The sequence below is a fragment of the Scatophagus argus genome, chromosome 20, assembly GCF_020382885.2.
Source record: "Scatophagus argus isolate fScaArg1 chromosome 20, fScaArg1.pri, whole genome shotgun sequence".
Lineage (NCBI taxonomy): Eukaryota > Metazoa > Chordata > Actinopteri > Scatophagidae > Scatophagus > Scatophagus argus.
In genome coordinates this window covers 10989910-11012273 of record NC_058512.1, presented here as the reverse complement: position 1 = coordinate 11012273, position 22364 = coordinate 10989910, and the positions used below count along the sequence as shown (strand labels likewise).

Here is a 22364-nt window from a genome sequence, read left to right as displayed (position 1 = left end):
GGAATGTTTGTTGACAAGCTATGGATCATTTGTCACATAGACAAATCCTAATTATTCAGACTGTTTGTGTGTTTCTGTGTGTCCATGCATAAGATTCTCCCAAACTGAAAACAGAGCATCATGGGAAAGTTTTAGGGGCAATATCTGGATTGTTCCAGGCAGGATAATGTCAGATAGACCCCCAGGCTTTTTGCACAAACACACACACAAACACGATTACACAAAGGACTATCATTCTCTCCCTAAATAGGTTCTCCCCCCCACCCTTCCCCCATTCTATCCCCCTCTTTCTTTGAATAACAGCCGACTTTACAGCGTCTCATGTCGTTTATGTTTGCTGACACATCAGTAGCGGCAGCCGAAAGATAAGTGAGCATGTAAGAGAAACGAGAAGGCAGGAAGAGAGTAGAAGGTGATCAGCAGCAATAGAGTGTGACAGAGGAGAGAGTGACTTTCAAAGAGGTAGAAGTATGATGGTATAAAAAAATAAAAAGAATCAGAAAGAAAATACAAGAACAAAATAAATGAATAAAAGAAGATTATTCAGCCTCACGTGATGGCCAGGGACATTGAAAGGACACACGTCTCTCTCTGTTTGGGCCTCGGGGACTAACAGTCTTTATTACATTAACCAACATGATAACCAGCCTGTGCCTTTCTGCTCTGCTGTTTCTGTCTTCTGCTGCGATCCAAACCTCTCTGTTTTATTCTTCTCTTCCAGAAAAAAGGGATTCAAAATGTGAAGTAACCAGGGAATAAATCAGGAACTGACAACTAGTTGAGGATTAGTTAACTAAGAAATGAAGGAGGAATGACTTGATAGTCATTAACTTGCTAATAAGTACCTCCCTAATAATTCGGAAGAAGAGAGCGAGAGATCTTTTATTAATGAGTTAGTAGATAGTGATTACTTCATGAATTTCTCAGCATCACCCATGCTAACCACTTTCCTCATGAGTTACTCCTGATTATGTCGGAATTAGTCAGTGAACGACACAATGACTCATTTGTTACTAATTACTTCAGCATTAGATACTATTTTTTATGCAACCCATCTAGTGGTACAGAGTAACCCTACGGTTACTTACCATTCTTGTGTCCCTTCAAGTAAAGTGGTGCATCACACTGAGTGGTTACCAAGTAAGGCGGAGCTGTTAAAACCTGCAGGGTGTTGGATCTCCACAATATAAGTTACACATTATGCACATATGTAGATTTATTATGTTATAGTGTTTTTATACACTCTGTGGCTCTGGGTTTGAGAATTAATGCAGTCTGGCTGGAAGGTGGCTCTGACTATGTTGTGCTTCATGCAAGTGGTGATGCTACACATAATTAAGTCATGAAACTCCTGCACTCAACTTATTTTGCTTCACTTTGATTTACAGTTCTTTCTTCAACTGTGAAGACAACTGTGCTTTGTTGCTGTGATTCCTGATATTGTGTAATGCCAAGCCCTCCGTGATCTTTTTACAATGTAGTGACTCTCAAATGTGTGAAGAAGGCAGGGACAGGCCGAAGGGCAGTGTTTCATTGTTGTTTAAATCCATTAAAATCAGTTTGCCCACTGTAACTCACCTGTTTCAAATGCAAACACACAGACACAAGCACACACACACGTACTTTTCTACAGGGGCAGCACTAACCTTTCAAATCAAACTGAATGTGTCCCTCTTGCTTTTGAAACCCAAAATTGACAGCTTGATTAGGTCTTCTATGGCCTTAGGCGGCAGCTTTAGAAAAGGGCCTAATGCATTAATGCCTTGTTTGCGCTTCCATGAGTGCTTGCTGCCCTTATATCTGCTTTCAATCAAATACCAAACAAGCCAGTTGAGATATATAAGGTGTGTGTGTGTGAGTATGTAATATTTTATGTCAGGAAATACAAGAAAATGTTTGATACACACTAACCAAAGGGGGGGAAAATGGACAGAGATGGAACGAACAATAAAGTTTAGCTAGTCTGAGCAGATTGTTGTTGATGATGTCCAATGGTTGAATTTGGTTCAATTAGGGGCTGGCAGATGTGCAGAATCATGGTTGACCCCAGGGCTTAAAGGATGCAATCCAATTTTCTTCAACAAATGTAATACCATTAAGCTGGATAAAAACAGACAACTCACAAGGGAGGAGTCTCTTAAAAACCACGAAGGGAGATGAGACTGAGCAGTTGCTCAGAGGAAACAGACAATACCCACAAGGGCTTGGAAACAGACAAACCTAAAGACTGGGAAGTTAGCAGTACTCAAAAGAAAGTTGGACTTTTCAGAATGAGGGCCTGAGAGGATAGAAAAAATGGAAAGAAAAGAATAAACAACCTCACCTGACCACCGCAAAGGAGATACTGAGTCTACTGTGGCCAGAAAGCAGAGCAGAGCTGACAAGGCAAAAGGGTCCAGGGAGTGATCGAGCTCTTAAAGAACTAAACAACTGTTACAAAAGTGCTGGAGAACAAACTTTCCCCACAACATTCTGGATTGAACTCCAAATCAACTCCGACTGAGGAAGACTAAGACATAAAAAAAAAAAAAATCTGCTGCACTAAGGCTAGCTGAGATCTGTCGTTGTGGTCATGAGAATCTTCAATAAGAACCTTCGCCTTCAGGACATCACCATCATGTACTTCACTGCCTTGGCCGCTCTGATGGTCATCTTGGTGGCTTCCTATCAGGCACCCACCAGCGCTGTCGAAGTGTCCAACCTTAAATCAAACCTCTCCAGGCCTCTCCCACCCCTCCCTATGCCCTTCCGAGTGCCTCTCGACCCACGCGGGGAGCTCCAGCTGGCCTGGAACATCAGCTACAAGAACCAGGAGGTTTACATGGAGCTGAGGATCGCAGAGCTCAAATACGGCGTGGTCCTGGGGATGTCTGACCGTGGAGAGCTGACCAACGCTGACCTAGTGGTGCTGTGGAACACAGGGACTAAAAGCTATTTTGGGGTAAGCAGCAGTGGGAAATGTGTCATCTCTGTAATATTTCAAATGATTGAATTCAAAAGAATTTGAGGAGTTAAAGTCAGACTAATACAAGGCTGTAAACAGGAGGTGTAAAATCAATTTCTCACTCTCTCTTCCAGTTTTTCTCTCTATATTCACTTGTCAGATTTATAAATGTACAAGGATTACATGAAAGTCCTTACGGAGTGGAGGTTGCCCACTTTCTCAGTGTTCCTCTGTGTCTGTGGTCCCTGGGATGAGTGTTTCTGCATGAGGGGCCAGTGGACTGCTTGCTTCATGATCACATAGTCACAAAGGCTGTTATCAAACCTTCCTAATTGAAAATCACTCAAACTGCACTAATAGCTGGAGTTCATCTGGGAATCATTAGCAGATATTAGCATATCAAAATTGAATCCTGTCCTGATTAAGATGTGTAAAACGCCTCGTTTTCTTTTTGCCACACACAAATTCAGCTAAGATTCCTGAAATTTGCTGATATTTTTTTCTGAAAAGCAATTTATCTTGCTATTTAAAAAATCCAATTTATGTTCCTTTTCATGTGCCTTTTGTCCGTAGGGTTTATGTGGGAATATTAATGAGAAACAGGAAGCAGGGTGAATATTAATTTCAGTTAGTTGAACCAGTTCAGATTCTTCCTACATGGGACAACCTTTTCTTACCTATGTCACATTATTAACACAAGAACTGAAACTGCATCTATATACACCAGATTGGTCACTAAATGGAGGATTATAATTTACATTAAGGTGAAAGTCATCAACAAATAAGACAGTGTGCCAAGTGATTTCTTGAGAACGACCTTGTTTCAGCGCAGAGAGAAAGGCAGGGTTAATGTAAGGTTGTTCTTCAGAATGTTATATATAACATTATTCTGATTTTCCTTAATGATAGTGCCCCAGCTACAGGCATTGTGTTAATAGTTTCTCTCATCAGTGCCAAGAAATAAAATATGCATTACGTAAAATACTAGAAAACTATTTTGATCATTTCCTTGTTTACAGTTAACATAAGTAAAAGATGTTAATATACAAATAAATCTCATTTTACATTAGCTGCAATGTGAATGAAAAAAATGAAAAAAAGAAATTGCTAATAAGTGAAAAAGTTAAAAATGACATTGTCCTAGTGTTTTACATTCTGCCTATTGTTGCAGATTCCATCTGCTTAAAAGTACCACTTTTATACATTATTTTCACCAAGTATTACCACTTTTCAAAATGGTATCACATGTTTTTGAGAATGACGCTTCTTATCTGTCTGTCATTATGGTAATGGCTGATGGAGTTATACATAGTACAAACAGTGTTACTATTTATTTTATAGCTGATTGATATCCATGAAATGAAAACTGGCATATTTTAAAACAGAATATGGGTAGTCGACTCCAGCGGTAAAATTTTATTGACTTACTCAGCAGAGTTAAAACACAGAAAAGAAATCTCTGCCTGTAATTTTTGCTGTGATTTGATCTGAGGGTGGAGAGAGCCTTGAGGACTCCAGACACCACTCTGTCGGATGATTCACATCAGAGTTCTGGGACAGAAAGAAGTAACAAATGGTTCATTAACAGTCTGTCTGTAACTAAGCCAACACTTTTATTTCTTCTTATACGTTACTATTGTTAGATTTTCACCTTTGAGATCATCTTACATGATGTATGGTTTGATTTTGTGCATTTTGGTAAATAATAATAATAAATGTAGCATTTTTTTCACTTTCATTGAACTCCTCATTGTACGTTTACATGGATAGCAGCTTTGAGTGCTGCATTCTTTTCTAACACATTTTTAAAGTCAGCCCTTTTTTCTCTTTGAGTTACCCAAATCCCAGTGCACCACACTCCTGCAATTTCAGATGAACCATCTAAACATAACACCCACATCACTGCAAAGCATCCTTGTGTTAAACTGATCTCTTCCCTGCTATCCAGCTGTCTTCCTCTCCTCATCCCGTCTGTGCCTCTTCCCTCAGGAGAGTAAGACTACCAGCAGAAGAAAGGTCACTGCTACGGTCTCTCTCTCTCACACACACACACACAGAGTTGTATTTCCTTTTGTATCACTTTTGGGGACATTATATAGACTTACATTCATTTCCTGGAGGCTTAAAAGACACCTAACCCTAACAATAAACATTACTTGCTGAATCCTAACCCTAATCTTAACCAAACGCTAACCCTGGCCTCACCTTAAAACAAGTCTTCGCCCTAATATTTTATGATTTACGTTGTGGGGACTTGCATGTCCCGAATAAGTGACCGTGTAAACACATTTTTGTCCCCAACAACAGGAACATGCCTACACACACACACACAAATGCTGCTTTTCAAAAATCCAGGCACATTTTAGACATGCTCTAGTTCATGGGCTCCTAAAATCCTTTTTGAAATCAATGTATTCAGATCAGACCAAAGAGACTTAGTCCCAGCATAACATAGCAGCAATATTAATAAGGAAGATCTTTTGTCTTCTTTGTTTCTCTTTCTTTTCTTCAGTTAGGTGACATGAAGCAGGTGTGAATTGTACATTTATTGATACCACTTAGGTAGACAGTAAAACAAGAGACATGTTTTGGGAAGTGATATGACAGTCTCTCCCCTTGTCATGTCCAAGAAACGACGTTAAGTCCATTTAATCAGTTTTTGTCTCGTGTCCGTGTTGTCTTGTGATTTCCTGTTTTATTTTGTCATTACTCCCTGTCTGTGTCTATTGTTGTCAGCTTTCCCTTTTCCCTTTGTCTGTTTTCCCTCCTTTGGGATTGCCTGTCTCCGCCCTGATTGTTTCCACCTGTGCCCTTACCTCGTGTGTATATATAGTCCTCGTCTCACTTTGTCTTGTGCCAGTTCATCTTGTCTCTTGTGTCAGACAACCAGCGTCATCTCCATGCCATTGCCAGGTCTTGTTATTTTGTTACTTTGCTCTAGAGATTTTCTGTTTTCTTAGCCTAGCTTCAGTCTAGTGAGTTTTTGTTTCTCAGTTTAGTGTAGGTTTTTTCCTCTGTTTTTTATAAATAAAAACTTTATTTTGAGACTTTGAGAGTTGTGCGTTTGGGTTCTGGTCCATAGTTCAGTCATGACTTCCTTCAGGAATTCCCTAATGGACATGTGGGGGTGTTTGCGCTTCCCTTTAGAAAGCATAAAACCTTTGTTCTTTTGTTGACCTTTGTTGACTTCAAACTTTTGTTTTGTTTGAAGTCTGTTTAAAAACAATAATCACATGCCTATGTACAATGAAACTTTTAAAGTCAAGATTATTTACTATACTGGCCATCCTCTCATAAAGTGACTGGGGACAATATCTGGATAAGGTTAATACATGGTCTAAATGCAATCTGTGCAGTGTGAAAAAACTCTAGCTCACCAAAAGCTATATGTATTAGCGAGTAAGCCTTCCCTCTAGTCTTTGTACCAAGTGTAACTGCCAACACCTGTGAGCTGGCTGCCAGATTCAGATAATGTATCCAGATCATGTTTTAATAGGTGCAAATGGGACTCAGCATTGGACTTGCATTGGTTAGGATCCAGAAAGGCTAGGAGGAATGATTAGGATTGCCAAAAACTGTTTCAGTACACGTATGGATACATATGTTATAAAACAGACTATTAAAAAAATGAACCTCTCCTTTCACCAAACATATTTTTTCTTATTGTTTCTCAGCTTTATTTAGCCACACTGGCCAGACCATCAGAGATTCCTAACTGCACCAAAAGCTGACCTAATTGAAGTGCTTGCTAACCTAAACATAACTTGAACCAAAACTTTATAAACAACCTCCAATAATCAAGACATGACTCTCTCAGCCCTCTGCAAAGGTCATAGTTATTCTGTACGCGGACATGTAACACACATAACACATACTCTATACTGCCCACATTTAAAAAAAATCTATATATACTGTATGTACTCTCAAAAGCCGTTGGCTTTGCAATCTTCGGAACAGTTATATAAGAGGGACTGAGAGGGAGACAGAAATAAAGGGAGAGATCTTAGGTGCTATTCTGGACAGATATGAATGTGAGAAACATAACAGAAGCGGATAGACAGAGCTGTTGCAAAGGCTCCTGGCAGAGAAGTGAAGTCTTGTACACCAGGTTGGGAAGGTTTCACAGCACGAACTGCGACTGTTCCTCTGATTTCTTTCTATTAATTGTATCCGAAACTTGTGTAGGTTTGTTTTAAAATTGTCAGATAAGAGCAATGTTATTTTTCCTGAAGTTGATGACATTTATTTGAGTAATGATTAAAGTTTTGTGAAATCATCTCTGCTATGCCCAACTACACTCTCCATACCTCTTTCAACATTAAATGAGCAGTTTCCCTAAACTGGTACTACACTCTAAAGTTGTGAAAAGGTTATCCATAGTCCAATCTCAACCCACTTGGAGTCATGATTATATGACGAATTATACATGACAGTGTGTTCTTTAATGTTTTGTTGTCCGTTTGGTGTTAACTATAGTTGCCATCTTCTCCTTCAGGATGCGTGGAGCGACAGTGAGGGCCGTGTTTCACTGGACAGCCAACAAGACTACGAGTTGATCGAAGCCAAGCAGAAACCTGACGGATACTATCTGCTCTTCAAAAGACCGTTCAGTACCTGCGATCCCAGAGACTACCTCATAGAGGTAGATGCACTGTGTGTGTGTGTGTGTGTGTGTGTACACATGTCAAAGGAGCACAGTGGGGGTTCTGTTTGTTTCAAAGAGGGACTGTGAAGATAAATTACTTGTTTGACCTGTTAATAGCAACATCAGTACTCTCCGCTACTGGGAATATCCTCAGTGACTGACGGATTTATGTATGCATTTAAGTGTATTTTTGTGTAAAAATTCACTAGTATTTTAACTTTTCCGTGTATTTTAAAACTTTCACATTCCTTTCAAATCCGACTTTCTTCAAAGACTTTTTTTTGTAATTAGTTAATATGAAGACTGGTCCATAGCAAGCAAACAAACAAACAAACAAACAAAATGATGTATGAACTGAACTGTTGCTCAAAAATTGCAGTCTGCACTTTGCTGTTACACCCGCACAAAGGAAACATGGCATCTGTTTAATCGCTGCTGAAAAATCCTGTATGTAAAGGAAAGTGTGCGGTGCATGCTAACAGACTGAGCTCTTCTTTGTTGAACCTTACTGGCTAACACTGCTCCTGCAGCACTGTGCGCTCAGGAGTCTCTCATTGTTTCACTCTTTCTTGTGGCTGTCGTATTTATCCGCCACTTGGACAGCACTTCAAACTGCAATAATATGTATGATTGACTGATTTACAACAGGATTTTTTTTCCTCTGCATTGATGCTATCACTCTATTCTTAACCAAGCACATGTAAAGGGCAAACACACTTTGTTTGATATGTTGCATACGGCCTCAAGCTAAAATGACATCTGTCAATCCTGAACTGACTGAACTTGACAGTTAACAGGTGGTGAGTAGCAGCAGAAAACATGGGAGGAAGGTGGGAAAGATGGTGTTTGAGTGCACTGCACATATTTGCGTGTCTACAATCTGTTGTTTTTGAGATATTTTTATGGCTGTCTTTAGTGCTACACATTAAAAAAAAAAAAAAAACATTAGACAATGAGACTGATGATCACTGAGAGTTCATGGTTTTAGGTGCAGACCTAAAATCATTCAAAGAAGCACTGATGATGATTATGGTTTCCATGGTACCACATCAGACCTCTAAAGTTGCAGATGTAAAACCAATGCTCATCACTATGACAACATAATGAAAAGCTCTCTGTGTTTGCTTTAGTAGCCGTGTCAGCCAAATAATAATCATGAGAGAATATTAATTTGAAACACACATTCCTGCTGTTCCTGTTCTTCTTTGTGGCCATCAAATATGCCTTCTTCTCTGATGATTTGTTTGCTTATTTTGATTGATTCAGGAGGGAACTGTGCACATCATCTATGGATTCTTGGATCAACCTCTTGCTTCACTGGAGCAGCTGAACCTTTCCCGGATCCACACTGGAGTACAGAGAGTGCTGATGCTGCGCCCCGACACACCCTCACCCACACTGCCTCCAGATGTGCAGACGCTGGATGTCTTGGCACCAAATGTCATCATACCAAGCCAAGAGACCACCTATTGGTGCTTCATACAGAAGCTGCCTGAAAACATGCCCAAGAACCACATTGTTATGGTATAAATGCCTCTAAAAATGGAAACACTTAACATAGAGTTTATTTGCACACAGTGGAGTGGGTGTCTCAGATGGAGATCGTGCACAGGCAGCTATTATTGCTTCTTGTTTACCAGCTGGGCCAAAACACAACAACACAACACAGCAAAGACATCACCTCACCTCCTAAATGTTGTCTTCTCAGAAACAGATTTGGTATATAATGTAATGAAATGTGGAACAATACAGAAGCACACGGTATAAAATGACATGGAAGCTGTTACATAGTACATTGAATTTAATTAATTTTTATTGGAATGCCTGTATGAGGTAACATTACCACAACTTTTAGCCAGTAGAAACACATAAAGCAGCATGACTGTCTCTTTCTCACTTGTTTCTCTTTCCACCTCTCTCTGTGTCTGTCAGTATGAGTCAGTGATAACTCCAGGTAACGAGGCCATCGTGCATCATATTGAAGTGTTTGAATGTTCTCCGGATGTCCGCAACGTTCCAGAGTACAGCGGATCCTGCGATGACAAGATGAAGCCGGGCAAGCTCAACTTCTGCCGCCATGTGCTGGCTGCATGGGCTATGGGTGCTGAGGTATGATGGGAAACATGCATTCATGCATTTACTTCGATCCTTATGAGGACCTATTATCAACACTTTACTGAATATAACTTTTATGAAACAAATAATCCAAAGTCCTAGACCTCAAACTGCACCTTGAAGATGGAACGATTAACCACAAGGTTGTCATTTTGCGAAAGATTTGAGACTCGAACATAAATAGAGGAGCACCTATACAAACACCATAGACAATGACACGTTTTAAATACACATGCCAAGGTGTCTAATTGAAAAATAGTTGGACAAAAGCTTGACTTTTGTCCAGTCCTCGTACCTATTATGGGAGATAAACAAAAACTCCCACGTGGGTAATATCCAAGCCTAAAGCTGCGAGCAGAAAACCTTGTCTATTAAGAGCTTGGAGACAATCTGTGTGTGGGAAGCACACTCGCATGCAAATGTTCACAAACTTGCTCAACACAAACACGACTAAAAGCCACATCTTCGTGTACATTGGAAGCTTAGAAAGAAGTGCTTCCATAGGTTTCATCAATACTGATAATTTCATTCAGTCCTGGCCAAGGCCCTGCAGTTAGCCAAGAAGTCAGCCAGCTATAAGCTGCAATGCAAATGGTAAAAAAGCAGACCAAACCTAATTGATCAGACCATTGATAAATTTGTTTTTTGTGCATTCAACTTTTTTCATTTTTTTATGTTTCCAGAGCCAGCTAAGCAGTCGGTCATGTACATCAGGCATTAAATCACCTCACTTATGTAATATGGCTACCAACCAGCTGGCTGACCAAGCAAGCAAGCAGGCAGCGTGCTAGTCACATAAAACAAAGAGGACAGGGAACGGTGAGCCTGTCACCATATTTCTCTGCTCCGCTCCCCACTGTATCACAGCCAGCCTGGCCCCTCTCTGATTGGATTATCTGCCAGCCAAACAAAAACAAGCAGGATGCCTTCTGTGAGCTGTGAAGACAAGATTAGGTGGGAAATATTCAGGCCTCTTTCATCACCTCTTAATAGTGTTGTTTCATTCTCCGCAGCACTACATCAGAAGGGAAATGTGGTTTTGCGAAAAAGAAAGAAAAAACAACCACAAAAAAAAGAGAGAAAGAGGGGAAACAGAGTGGGGGAAGTTTGAAAGAAGAAAGAAATAATAATGTACGACACTGTCAGAATACGGAGAGAGGGGACGGCAGCAGAAAAAAAAAAAAAAGATGCGTGTTTGCGTATGGAGAGAAAGCAAGTCTCTGAGGATTTTACTGTCATGGCATGATTAAATTTAAAAAAGCCTTTCTTGTTTTAAGAAAAGAAAAAGAAGTAGAGTGAAGGACGAAGAAAAAGAAAAGTTTAACCAGCATCCCTGCGGATGCATTCATATACAACCATTTTCCGTGTAAACATAATCAATAAACATTTTTTGTGCCACTTCATAGATCCCCACAGACCTCAGAGACATTTAAAGTTTCTTAAGAAGGAACACAGTTGATGCAAAGATTGAAATCTTATCATACTTACTTTAAAATGTCAGTTTAAAATGTCTTTTTCAACCTTGCAATCTGTTGCTGTTACAATTGTAAATCCTGTGGGTGGCTGGGAGTTGGTGAGTAGGCATGCTGTTATTTTTAGAGGCCATCATCAAAAATGGCAGAGAATCACACTAGAAGAGCTAGAAACACTAGATATTACCTCTCCAGTTTGGGCAAGGAGATGATATAATTGTGATTCTGCAGATTTGGTGCTTTGACAAGGAATCACATCTTAAGAAGATGGATGGAAGAGGACCGACTAACCCTGGATTTGAATTTTAAAACATTCTACTGTGGGTGAAAGTTTCTCATGTGGAAGTGTGAGAAACCTCAGAGAGGCCACATCTTTCAACACTTATTTGGGACATGTTTGCACAGGACTATACATGTTGGTGGCTCCTTATCGTTTGCAGAATGAGCAGAAAAAGGGGGAAAAAGGTGGTTTTTTTTGCAGTGTGTGATTGCATTCTGGTCCCTTTCACTAAAACACATGTCGACCTCCACAAGCGACTTTGTTTGGAGAAATCTTCCTCACCCCTGTTACTCCTGTATCTCCAGTACAAAGCCTTACAAAACAGGAATAATCTCTATTGTGCCTTTCACACACAAAAAGATGTTGTGAATGTGTATTTCTACTCAACAGCTCTAAATTATCTGTATGATATGTGAAGAAGATACTTTGCCACGATTTCAAGGCAGCTGTGCATAATTTAGAGGAATAATGAATTGTGTATGTGTGTTTGCTTGCAGGCTTTTTACTATCCTCCTGATGCAGGGCTGCCTATGGGTGGACCGGGTTCATCAAGGTTCCTGCGTCTGGAGGTCCATTACCACAACCCCCTCCTCATATCTGGTACGTACAACACATGCATACATGTGTAAACACACATGCTTGAACATGAGCGAGAGAGAGAGTTCATTTCAATTTTTGCTGATATACCTTTTGATCTTGCCTGGGCGAGTTACTGCAGACTTTGCCTCATCTGACCTCATAATACGCATACATCTTCAGTTCAGTTTTACATCAACTTAAAATCCCTGACGTGAATAATCAAGCCAGAATAAAAGCAACCCTGGTGTGCTAAGTGATGTTGATCTGATTTGATTTTAAAGTATATGTGGAGCATTTCATGCTTTTATTAGAGGTTGACAGTGGAGAGGAAATAGGAAATAAGGGAAGATAGAGATGAAGGATGACAGGCAAACTTATGTATCTGACTAAAGTTGAACTGCAAATGTTGTTCTTCTGGCCCAGAAGGGAACACCCTTAAATTGAATTTTTTTTTTATTATTCCTCAGAAATATCACCAGACCAGCTCTTATCATCTTAGGAATATTACCAGACTGCTGTCACTTTTTTTTGCCTTTTCCCGTCACAAGCTTAACACATGTAATACTCCAGATAAACGCCAGGTAATTCAAAACGCAGCAGCTTGTGACCGCAGGGAGTGAACACATTATATACTCATTACACCTTTTCTGACATTATAAACGCTCTCTTGACTTGCTGTTGTATTGTATTATATTATATTCACCTCTCAAATCTTACATTTGTTGCTTTATAGATGAAGAGCACCTGCAGTAAATAGATTTTTCAGTCATTCATACATACTTAATAGCCTGGTATAAAGTAAAATAATTCTCGCTGGTATTTCAAAGTCATCTACTGATTGTATGTGGCATTTTCTAATATTCCATGATACTTCTTATGCAGGCCGCCGTGACTCATCAGGGATAAGGTTGCATTTCACTCCAAGTCTGAGGCCTTATGATGCGGGGATAATGGAGCTGGGCCTCGTTTACACCCCTCTCATGGCTATCCCACCCAAACAACACTCCTTCTACCTTAGTGGATATTGCACCTCCAAGTGTACCCAGACTGTGTGTATACAAAAAAACTCAATAATCATCCACTGAATTATTTATGGTTCAAATGTTAAGGTCGCTGGGTGAATATTTCAGCTGACCTGCCACATATTTCTTCAAGTTTTGGTCTCTAAAGCACAAAAACTTGGTTGGGGTTTGACCTTTAAAGTCGGTATCTTTGGCTGTCTGCCTGCCTTTTTTGTCCATCTAGGCTTTGCCTCCTGGAGGAATCTATATATTTGCATCCCAGCTGCACACCCATCTGGCAGGCCGTGGGGTGAGGACAGTTTTGGTGAGGGGAGGTAAAGAGCTTGAGATAGTACAGGAGGACCAGCACTTCAGCACACACTACCAGGTGAGTAACAGTCGGCCTCTGTTTATCCAGAGGAACTCAGTACAGATCCACCTCTGTGCGCTGTATCTTTTATTATTGGGAAAAAAAGTTACTTCATATCTCACTGAGTTGTGTGCCACTGGGACAAAGATCATCCTCAACAAATAACTGAGAAATGAAGCCTGAAGCTAACTTCTTTCACTGCACCTTTTAAATTAGAAGCCTGATATTTCATAACAGCAAAGTCTCAGAATTGGTCTTCTGCAATTTTGCAATAGGTAACCCATATATATATATATATATATATATATATATATATATATATATATATTCTGGTTTTATGACAAGCAAATGCTTGATGTTCGCTGTGTACCTGTGTTGCAGTTTCTAACACAATGCAACACAAGTCATAAAAACAAAGATATTAAGTGTTATTCTCTATTTATCTTACTATCAGTTAATCCCATAAAAAGGCCAAAACAACATCAATACCAGCTCTAAGCCTAAGGGTTGATACTCAGGACATGAACCTTTAAATTCAGCCCACAATTGTATATTTATTTAAATTAGGATACATAATTCTCACTGCTGGGCACCGCAGTTTTCAGCAAACATTTCTTAAACATGAGTAAAGAGTGCATTTGTTAGGGACTATTTTCAGTGGTGGATTAATACACACTAGGTGTTCTAAGTGAACATTTCTGGCCATACAGTTGCATCAATTTATGTTTTTGATGAAAAATAAAAAATCATTGACCTTTAACAAGTGCTGTTAATAGAAATACACAACATATGTGTACTTGTACTTTTTCATTCCTGGACAATCACAGCTTTTATCTAAGCTGTTGTGCAATTTCAGAGACAGTTGTATAACTCATGACGTGAATAAAATGTAATGCTGACCACCAACACAGCATGAAAACTGACAAATAACAACATCAACATTGTTGAGAGACAGCAGATAACATCTGTTGTGGTATTTTTGTACAATATCCTGAGGCAGGTGTGCGCATGCATGCACGCACACACACAGCAGAGAAGGACATCTGCTAGACTGCCTAATACAATCTCCAGCTGTTGTTGATGTCAGACTAATCTGAGTGTACCTGCGTAACGGTGTTGCTTCAAACCCCGCAGCCTCATTAGGTACATGAAGACTTTATCAAACCATTCTGAGCAAAGCTAATAGATATTTTCAAAACAGAGCTCAGAGGTATGAAAGCTGTCTTCAAGGAAAGCATCCAGTCTTTTAATTTACTGGTTTTTATATGAGTTAACTTTACACAAAGTGCCTGATTATGTCCAAAATGAAGATGCTGGAGAGGGAAATGCATTGTCAAAATATGTCCAGTGGTAAACAAGAAAACAGAGAAACAATTACACAAATCACATCACAGATTACAGCCTCATTCCCAGGCTTGGTGTTTCCATGTCCAAACAGACGGATGGAAGAACACATGATGTTTAACGTACTGTGTTATTTCTTCTCTTCTTGCTTACAGACTATCAGAGTTCTAAGGAAAATGGTGAACGTTTTACCTGTGAGTATAAAGTTGATCACTACGCCTGCGTTTGAAATGAACAAAAGCAGTCACTTGGTTTCCCACCAAGCAGATTTTACATTCAGACAAGAATTTTACTGTTCTGCAAGCTCAGCCAACTACCTCTGAATGGTAATGCGCCAGATGTATCCTTCCCCTCATTTGCATTTAAAGTATTGAATTATAATACCTTGCTGCTGTATAAGGTGCTTAAATGAAATGTTAATGGGGACAAACTGCAAAATGAGTGCTGTGATAGGAAGTTCTCAGGAGACAGACAGGACAAAATTGCAGCATTTGAGCTTCACAAAGCAGAATAATGTTCAACAAACAACAGGTTAATGTGAAAAACAACAATAATAATAAAAATATTAAACTAAATAAAAATTCTGTTGAAAACTTGAATTATATTCAGTCCTCTGTTGCTAAACTGGTGAGGCGCTGGTGTGTTTGTTCTTGATCCTGCAGGGCGACGTCCTCATAACAAAGTGCACTTATAACACAGAAGACAGGAGCAAGCCTACAGTGGTGAGCAGCACACTATCAATATGAGACTCATTTTATACTGCTGAAGTTCACCTCAGGTCCTGTCAACAACTGCAGGACCTTGAATGTTGCCTTCTCTAATCTCCCTCCATCTTTCTCCTTCCAACTAACTTTATTTCCTTCCTTCCCTTTGTCTCTTCAGGGAGGTTTTGGCATCATGGAAGAAATGTGCGTTAACTACGTTCACTACTACCCTCGAACCAAACTGGAGCTTTGCAAGACCCACGTTGACGCAGGGTACCTGCAGAAGTACTTTAACTTCATTAACAGGTAGCACATGCACGAACCGCCTCTCTCTCTCAGTCAAATCTTTTTGTTACCCTCGTCCTTCACTCTCTCTTTTTCATTTTGCATCTTTATCTCCATCTCCCGTGTGACTAAGCAATTTTTGGTTTCAGCAATCGTCCCTTCCCCTTTCCGCCCGCGGGAAGCAAACCGATTACTTCTTTTAATCTTGAAATCCAGATGCTTTGTCCTTTAAAGTGAAACTGTGTTCTCCTAACACCAGTTCTAACCGCTTTTTTTTTTTAATCTCTTCTCCCTTTCTCAATCTCACTCTGCCTCCCTCTTTTATCGACTTTCCTTCAACCTCTCTCTCTCTGTCTCGCTCTCCCCTCCCTCCAGGTTCCACGGAAATGACCAGTGTGTGTGTGGTGAGGTAAGTGTGACAGAGCAGTATTCTCAGCTGCAGTGGGACGCGTTCACCGGAGAAGTGTTGGACTCCCTTTACAACACAGCCCCCATCTCCATGCACTGCAACCAGTCAACGGCACAACTCTTTCCTGTAAGTTCACACACACACACACTACAGTCGACAGCTAAGCCACCAATTAGAGCAGCTCATAGCCAGACCATCTGAATAGACAGCTTGTTGACTTGTAATACGATCACACACACACAATAGGGTTGGATCAGAGTGAATAAATCAATTAGTTCAATACTATATGGCCGTGATCAAAGAAAATACTTTTTATTCATTTATTTCATTAACTTCAGTCACAGTGGGTGGTCTTCATATACTTCAATGTGTTCCAGTGTTAATGATGCCACCACTGGAAGGCAGTTGAAAGACTCTGACTACAGCTACTGTCTAGATATTTTGGGTGAATGCACCAAGTGTGAAATAATCTCAAAGTAATTTAGCATTCAGGCTGGCAGGTTGTCTTTGTAGTGTCAATACTCCATGTAAAGGGCAGCAGATGATATTTGGCGCTAGAAAACTTGCAAGGGATGAAGGGCAATGCACCAACTACAGGCGAGAGTTCATTTTATAAAGATGGAAAGAAAAGCAAAACGTAAAGCTGGCAACAGAAATTAAAAACCACAGCCTAGCACTTTAACACTGCAGACAAGTGACTGGCATTTTACCCTCTTAGGCTCACCCAAGTACACCAACTAGAGCGGTTTTCACTTGCAATACAAAAGTAGGCTAATCAACAACCACATCACAAGCAAAGCTGACAGATTAACTGGCAAAGCACTGAACAGATATTAATCACTTCACACAAAAACACTGCTACTGTAATGTTTGAGAAGTGGACCTTGTGAAAACGGAAGGCAACAGCCATTTCACAGTCTTAAAGCTGTCCCGCTAAAATACACTCTGGGCCACAAAAAAATGTCACTGAGTGTATTTTTTTATTTTTTTAAAGTTTGATACATGATACTGTGACAACTGTGCAGTTATTGAATAAAGCCTGCTGTCTAAATATCAAGGACATTACCCTTTTTTTGCCAAGCAGCCCATCACAAACATCATATATCTGTTTCTCCAGGGAGAGTGGGACAAACAGCCTATACCAGTGGTTACCTCCATCCTTGAAAAACCTCGATACCCCTGTGAGGGAGGAGCTCTACCCACCGGCCGACCCCTTACACCCACAGTCTAAACGAGGCGGTTGGGTGCTTCAGCCTGGTGAGAGGGCACCAAATTGGGGAAAGTTAACAAAGCTCCTGTGACTTTGCATAACTTGAGCTGATTTTATATGTGTTTGTATGGGGACAGATAACATCCTCTGTTGGGTTGTTGGACACCTGCTGTAGTTATACGCTATATAAACATCCATTGTCTGTGTTATTATTAGTATACACACAGTAATAATAATCCCATTAATATGTCATGTTTAAAAGCAGTGGACAAAGGCATTATTTCTGACACTCAGGATTGGGAATTCTATGTACTAAAGAAAATTGCCACTAACAGATTGGTGCTGGGGACCAAAGTGTTGTAAATCAAAGCTGTTTTTCCACTGATTTTTCCCATCCTTCATATTTATTTCATTCCCCATTGGTTCTGATAATGACTAACAAATATCATTAGGACAAGAAACATTATCATGTTATTTGGGGAATAATTTCAGTCTGAAATACACATCTGTATAATGAATGACCTGAGCTATAATCACAGTCAGAAAGAGAGAGAGAGAAAAAAAAAATCACTCATTAGTTGTATAGTTTGTTTAGTTTACAACTGCAATTCTCACTCTTTTCTGCAACATGCCCCTGTGTGTCTTGGCATTATTTTTGTGTTAAAGATAATAATAAAAATAAAGATGAGGAAAAATGTCAACAGTTAAATGGAATTTATTCATTCATACATGAATTTGGACAGAATCATTAATTAACGTCCTTCCACAGGTCATTTTTGTTCTCTGTACTGGTCAAAAAATATTCTTAAAGGGACAGTTCACTCCTGAATCAAAAGTACGTATTTTCCCTATTACCTGTAACGATATTTATCCATCCTGACTGTTTTATCAGCTGTAGAGATGTCTGCTTTCTCTGAAACATAATGGAACGAGATAGCATTTCGCATCATTTAAAAACTCCTCAGCAATGTCTCTTTCCAGAAATCATGACCTGGTTACTCATGCCTTGTTTTGATCAGTTTCATGTAGGAACTATTTTAGTTTAGGCTAGCTAACTAAGCTAAGGAAGGTAGCTTATATCACCATCAGGTCAGAAGATGTATGGTTACTTTGGCTTAGTGATACAGTGTAGTTCTGAAGAATAAACAAATTACCTACATGGAACTGCTCATAAGATTTGTGGATCATCCTGAATAATCAGACCATGATTGCTGTTGAGTTTCTGTATGGATTTCTTTGGCACTAAAACCAACTGGGAACCCAAACCATAACAGTGTAGATGGATAAATATTACAACGTGTAAGAGAAAAAAAAAGTATGTGTTTGATTTTGACTGTACTGTCCCTTTCAGACAACAGCGAGAAGATAAACAATTTCAATAACCATATTTAAAAGAATTTATACTTTCTGCTGTTAACTTTAAGTAATATTCACTTTATGGATAGAAGAAGAATTCTATAAATTCTGGACATATTGTGATAGAGGACCAGTAGTGATAGTGTTTTATCAGTCTGTTTCACATTTCCCATATAAATCTTGTTATTAACCCAAACCAATACGGAGAACAACCATTCCAATGATTAATGGCCTTCTGAGCAGAATCAATGAATCATTCCACATTAGTAAACATTTTGTGCTGAATGTGCAGCAACACACATCTGAGAGGCAAGTAGTGGCTATACATACAAATGGCTTCCTCTGCTTCCACACACTTTTGGCTGCTGTTCACACACACTGTGTGTGACTTTGGTTACTGTTTGGCCTAAACTGTGTAAGTGGATGTAAACACAGAGGGAAAATGTAATTAATAATCAGATTCTCTGTTAAGGCTAAATTGTTTTTTATTACTGCACATGAATCAGTTGTAAGCTGTCAAAGTGCTAATTGAGGTGATTTGTTTTGTTGCACTTTAAGTGCACACAGTTTTTCCTTAAAACTAAAAGGTTATTAAGACTTATTCATTGCAACAACCATGACTTCTCTAAAAAGAAACTAGAAGCTGTTAGCTGTTAGCTTAGTTTTTATGCATAGAGAGACAATGTGTCAACCATGTAAATGCTCAAATTAAGGACTCCCTCTTTAAACCCCCCCTTAATAATATAAAGTATTAATTAATGAGGCCAAGGTGTTTTTTTTGGGTTTTTTTTTGTTAAGGTGTTGTCGCTTAGTGCCCCCTGTGGAGGCTTCACAGTAGAAACAGAAGCTTTGCTATAAAGCACAAAACACTGAGAGAATAAAGTGTATAAACAGCAGCAATAGCAGTTTATCACCGCAGAGCACAGCAGTGGAAGGGCAAATCAGAAAACAAGCAGCTCTATCTGTAACAGCTGCTTTCTGATAACTCTTGTCTTTTTCTGTCATTTTTCTCCAGAAGTGTTTTTTTCCCCGGCTGGTATGAAACGCCTCCAGCTGTTTTTCTCCCCAACCCTGATAAACACTCGAGCTGTATGCCTAAGATTTAGATACAGCACAAGCACGTTAAACTCTGTTTTTTAGTCATTGTTATCGGCACAAACATCACTCACTGTAATCCGACTCAAACTGCCTGGAGGGCTAGTGTGAAGTTTGACAATAATTTTATTCCCTAATACAGTACTCTGTGGGCTCACTCAACATTACAGTGCTACAACATAATATAATGTTGTGCACTACAAGTACAAAATCAGAAGTAATGGTGTAACTCTTATATTTGGGGATTTTGATGGCATTTACTTTATATACAAATGCATCTCTAACTTTAATTTTAATCCAATTATCAGTACTTTGGTTGCAGAGGGCAACAGCTGTATGTGCGTGGTAGAAAACACTTCCATCACAACTATAATACTGTGCTCAGGTCCACTGCTATGCCAGCTGCTAATTCTTCATACTATTAGATTTAGATGTCCTGAGTTATCTAGTGTTTGCGTTAGCACCATTTTCATTATATCACGCATGCAACCTCATGGCTTCACATGAGTGCGGAGTTTAAGTTTCAAAAATGTTTTAAAAATGTGGCGCTTATGAACAAAACTGATTTTAATCTGTACTTCTACTACCTTCATATCTTTATACAGAGTTTAGACCATAAATGGAAGAATTTTAAAGTTGAATTACATCCCCTCCATTTCTATCAAACTACAGACATAATACGAATTAGACTTTCAACATCTGAGATACCTGGTATTTCTGTTTCACAGAGAAGACTAAAACAACATCGATTGCATGTTGGCCAAAAAACAAACAAACAAACAACAAAAAAACAACCTCTCGGCCTTGTTTCCTCCAACCAGAGTTCTTTCACATGCGATCCTTCTCAAGCATAGATGCCCTTGACGCGTTTATTCTCAGGGTCAAACGGAGATTTAAGGTGGGCCTTGGCCTTGTAGGTCACTCCCATCCTCTCCAGGGTAAACTCGCCGCTCTTGATGAAATCGGCACTCACCTGATGAAAACAGGAAGACAGAAAGAGAGACAGATGGGATGAAAAGTTAAAGTTCAGTTTTTGGGGGGATGAGGAGACTATGTAGGTTAAAGGGGAGTGAAAATTGAGATGAAACTCTTTGTAAAAATACTGTTCCCGAATGGCACTGCACTCCAGAACAGACAATTTCACAGCATTCATATCTGACAGCAGAGAATGGTGCAGGAGTTAAAAAACACTGAGAGCAATTCATTCACTCATGAGTCAGTGTCAGCTCCCTCATAACCCAGAGAGCTAATTTTCTCTGACTGACTCCCTTTTCCCTCCCTGCAGCCCTCCCATTGATCTGTCACTCTGTCGCTCTTTCCTTTACACACACACACACACACACACACACACACACACACAGAGCTCACTCTCATTACCACTTAGTTTTTACTATCTCCATGTTGAAAGCTTTAGACAGAACAGTGCTGTGGGTCTATCCAGCTAACAACCTTATTCGGCGGCAAAGCTGCCTTTGCTCCAGTTTGAAACATCTACAGCCATATGACTGAAGGTACACACACTCTGCACTGATCGGAAAACAAAGGCCAGTTACATCATCAACCGATAAAAGGATCAATAATGTACCTGAACTTGGCTGTATTCAATGTTCCCTCTGTAATCCTCTTAAGTCACTCCATTCTAGATACAAAATGATACTGTACCAGGTTTTAAAAGTTGAAATGAAGTTCATTCTCTATCTGAATAAAATTATTAGTCCAGTGTTCCTGTTACAACACAATATCAGTGCACTTATTGCACTGACATTTTTCCAGGTTCTAATCCCTTGTGTCTCTGCTAAATGTTCAGTAACATATTAAAATAATGATTCACATTTTTACATATCAAAATATCTCTTTTCTCTTCCTGTAAAACATCACAATATCTTTGATGACTCATCTTGTACTCTTGGGGCACACAGATGAATCCAATCAAAGGTGATGTGGGACGACAATCTAACCCACCAATCATATAAAACTGCACTTGAACGTTTGATCGTAGGCAGCTAAAGGGGAGTAAAGTCATAACGTGAGCTGAGTGTTTTGACGTCAGCAGGCAAAAACTTGTGCCTGAGGTCTAATTTGTTTAATTCACCTCCTCCTCCAGATCTAACAGCACAGGTGAGGGTGAAGTGTGAGAAAGGCCAGTGGAAATCCCCACCCACTTCTGAGGGAACCAATCATTGATTGAATTTCCCTCGGGATCAATAAAGTATCTATCTATCTATCAATCACATATGAGGGAGCTGATACGTCTCATTACAGATGTTTAAGAAGTCATAACCGCTGTTTCACTGTGTCTTGAAAGAACTCACTTACTTACTTGATTTAACATCTTATTTGGTTGTGTAGTACACACAGTTTTAACAGCATAACCACTTTTCCAGGATGTTTGAACAGTTTGACAACCACTGAAACTGAAGTATAAATGTTTATGGTGTACCCACTTCCTGGATTACCATGACACTACAGAGCAGTGAAATGGTGAACTGAAAAAAGAAACAAACAGACGAAATGTATCCACATTTGAGTGCATTTCCAAACTGAAGTGCTCAACA

General features: G+C 39.5%; 2 protein-coding genes across 3 annotated transcripts in view; one reads left to right on the top strand and one right to left on the bottom strand.

Moving 5' to 3' along the window:
- Positions 1–2183: 2183 nt before the first annotated feature.
- Positions 2184–18059, top strand: dbh (dopamine beta-hydroxylase (dopamine beta-monooxygenase)). The gene is made up of 12 exons (XM_046375062.1): positions 2184–2941; positions 7440–7586; positions 8856–9113; positions 9522–9698; positions 11954–12056; positions 12918–13084; positions 13281–13424; positions 14906–14944; positions 15413–15472; positions 15633–15760; positions 16115–16274; positions 17266–18059. The coding sequence occupies exons 1-12, from the start codon at positions 2573–2575 to the stop codon at positions 17377–17379; spliced, it is 1866 nt and encodes a 621-aa protein (XP_046231018.1). The 5' UTR covers positions 2184–2572; the 3' UTR covers positions 17380–18059.
- Positions 18058–22364, bottom strand: part of sardh (sarcosine dehydrogenase) — a 36309-nt gene continuing 32002 nt past the window's right edge. For both annotated transcript variants that reach the window (XM_046375059.1, XM_046375061.1), the window contains one exon: positions 18058–20782. In XM_046375059.1, coding sequence (XP_046231015.1) covers positions 20654–20782 — 129 coding nt within the window. In that variant the 3' untranslated portion in view covers positions 18058–20653. The remainder of the gene's footprint in view (positions 20783–22364) is intronic.

Excerpts from the sequence above, each read along its gene's own strand:
- dbh (XM_046375062.1), top strand. The coding sequence starts at position 2,573 with ATGAGAATCTTCAATAAGAACCTTCGCCTTCAGGACATCACCATCATG. Across the intron at positions 12,057-12,917 it reads CAACCCCCTCCTCATATCTG|GCCGCCGTGACTCATCAGGG; the intron begins GTACGTACAACA and ends CTTCTTATGCAG. Across the intron at positions 13,425-14,905 it reads ACTTCAGCACACACTACCAG|ACTATCAGAGTTCTAAGGAA; the intron begins GTGAGTAACAGT and ends TCTTGCTTACAG.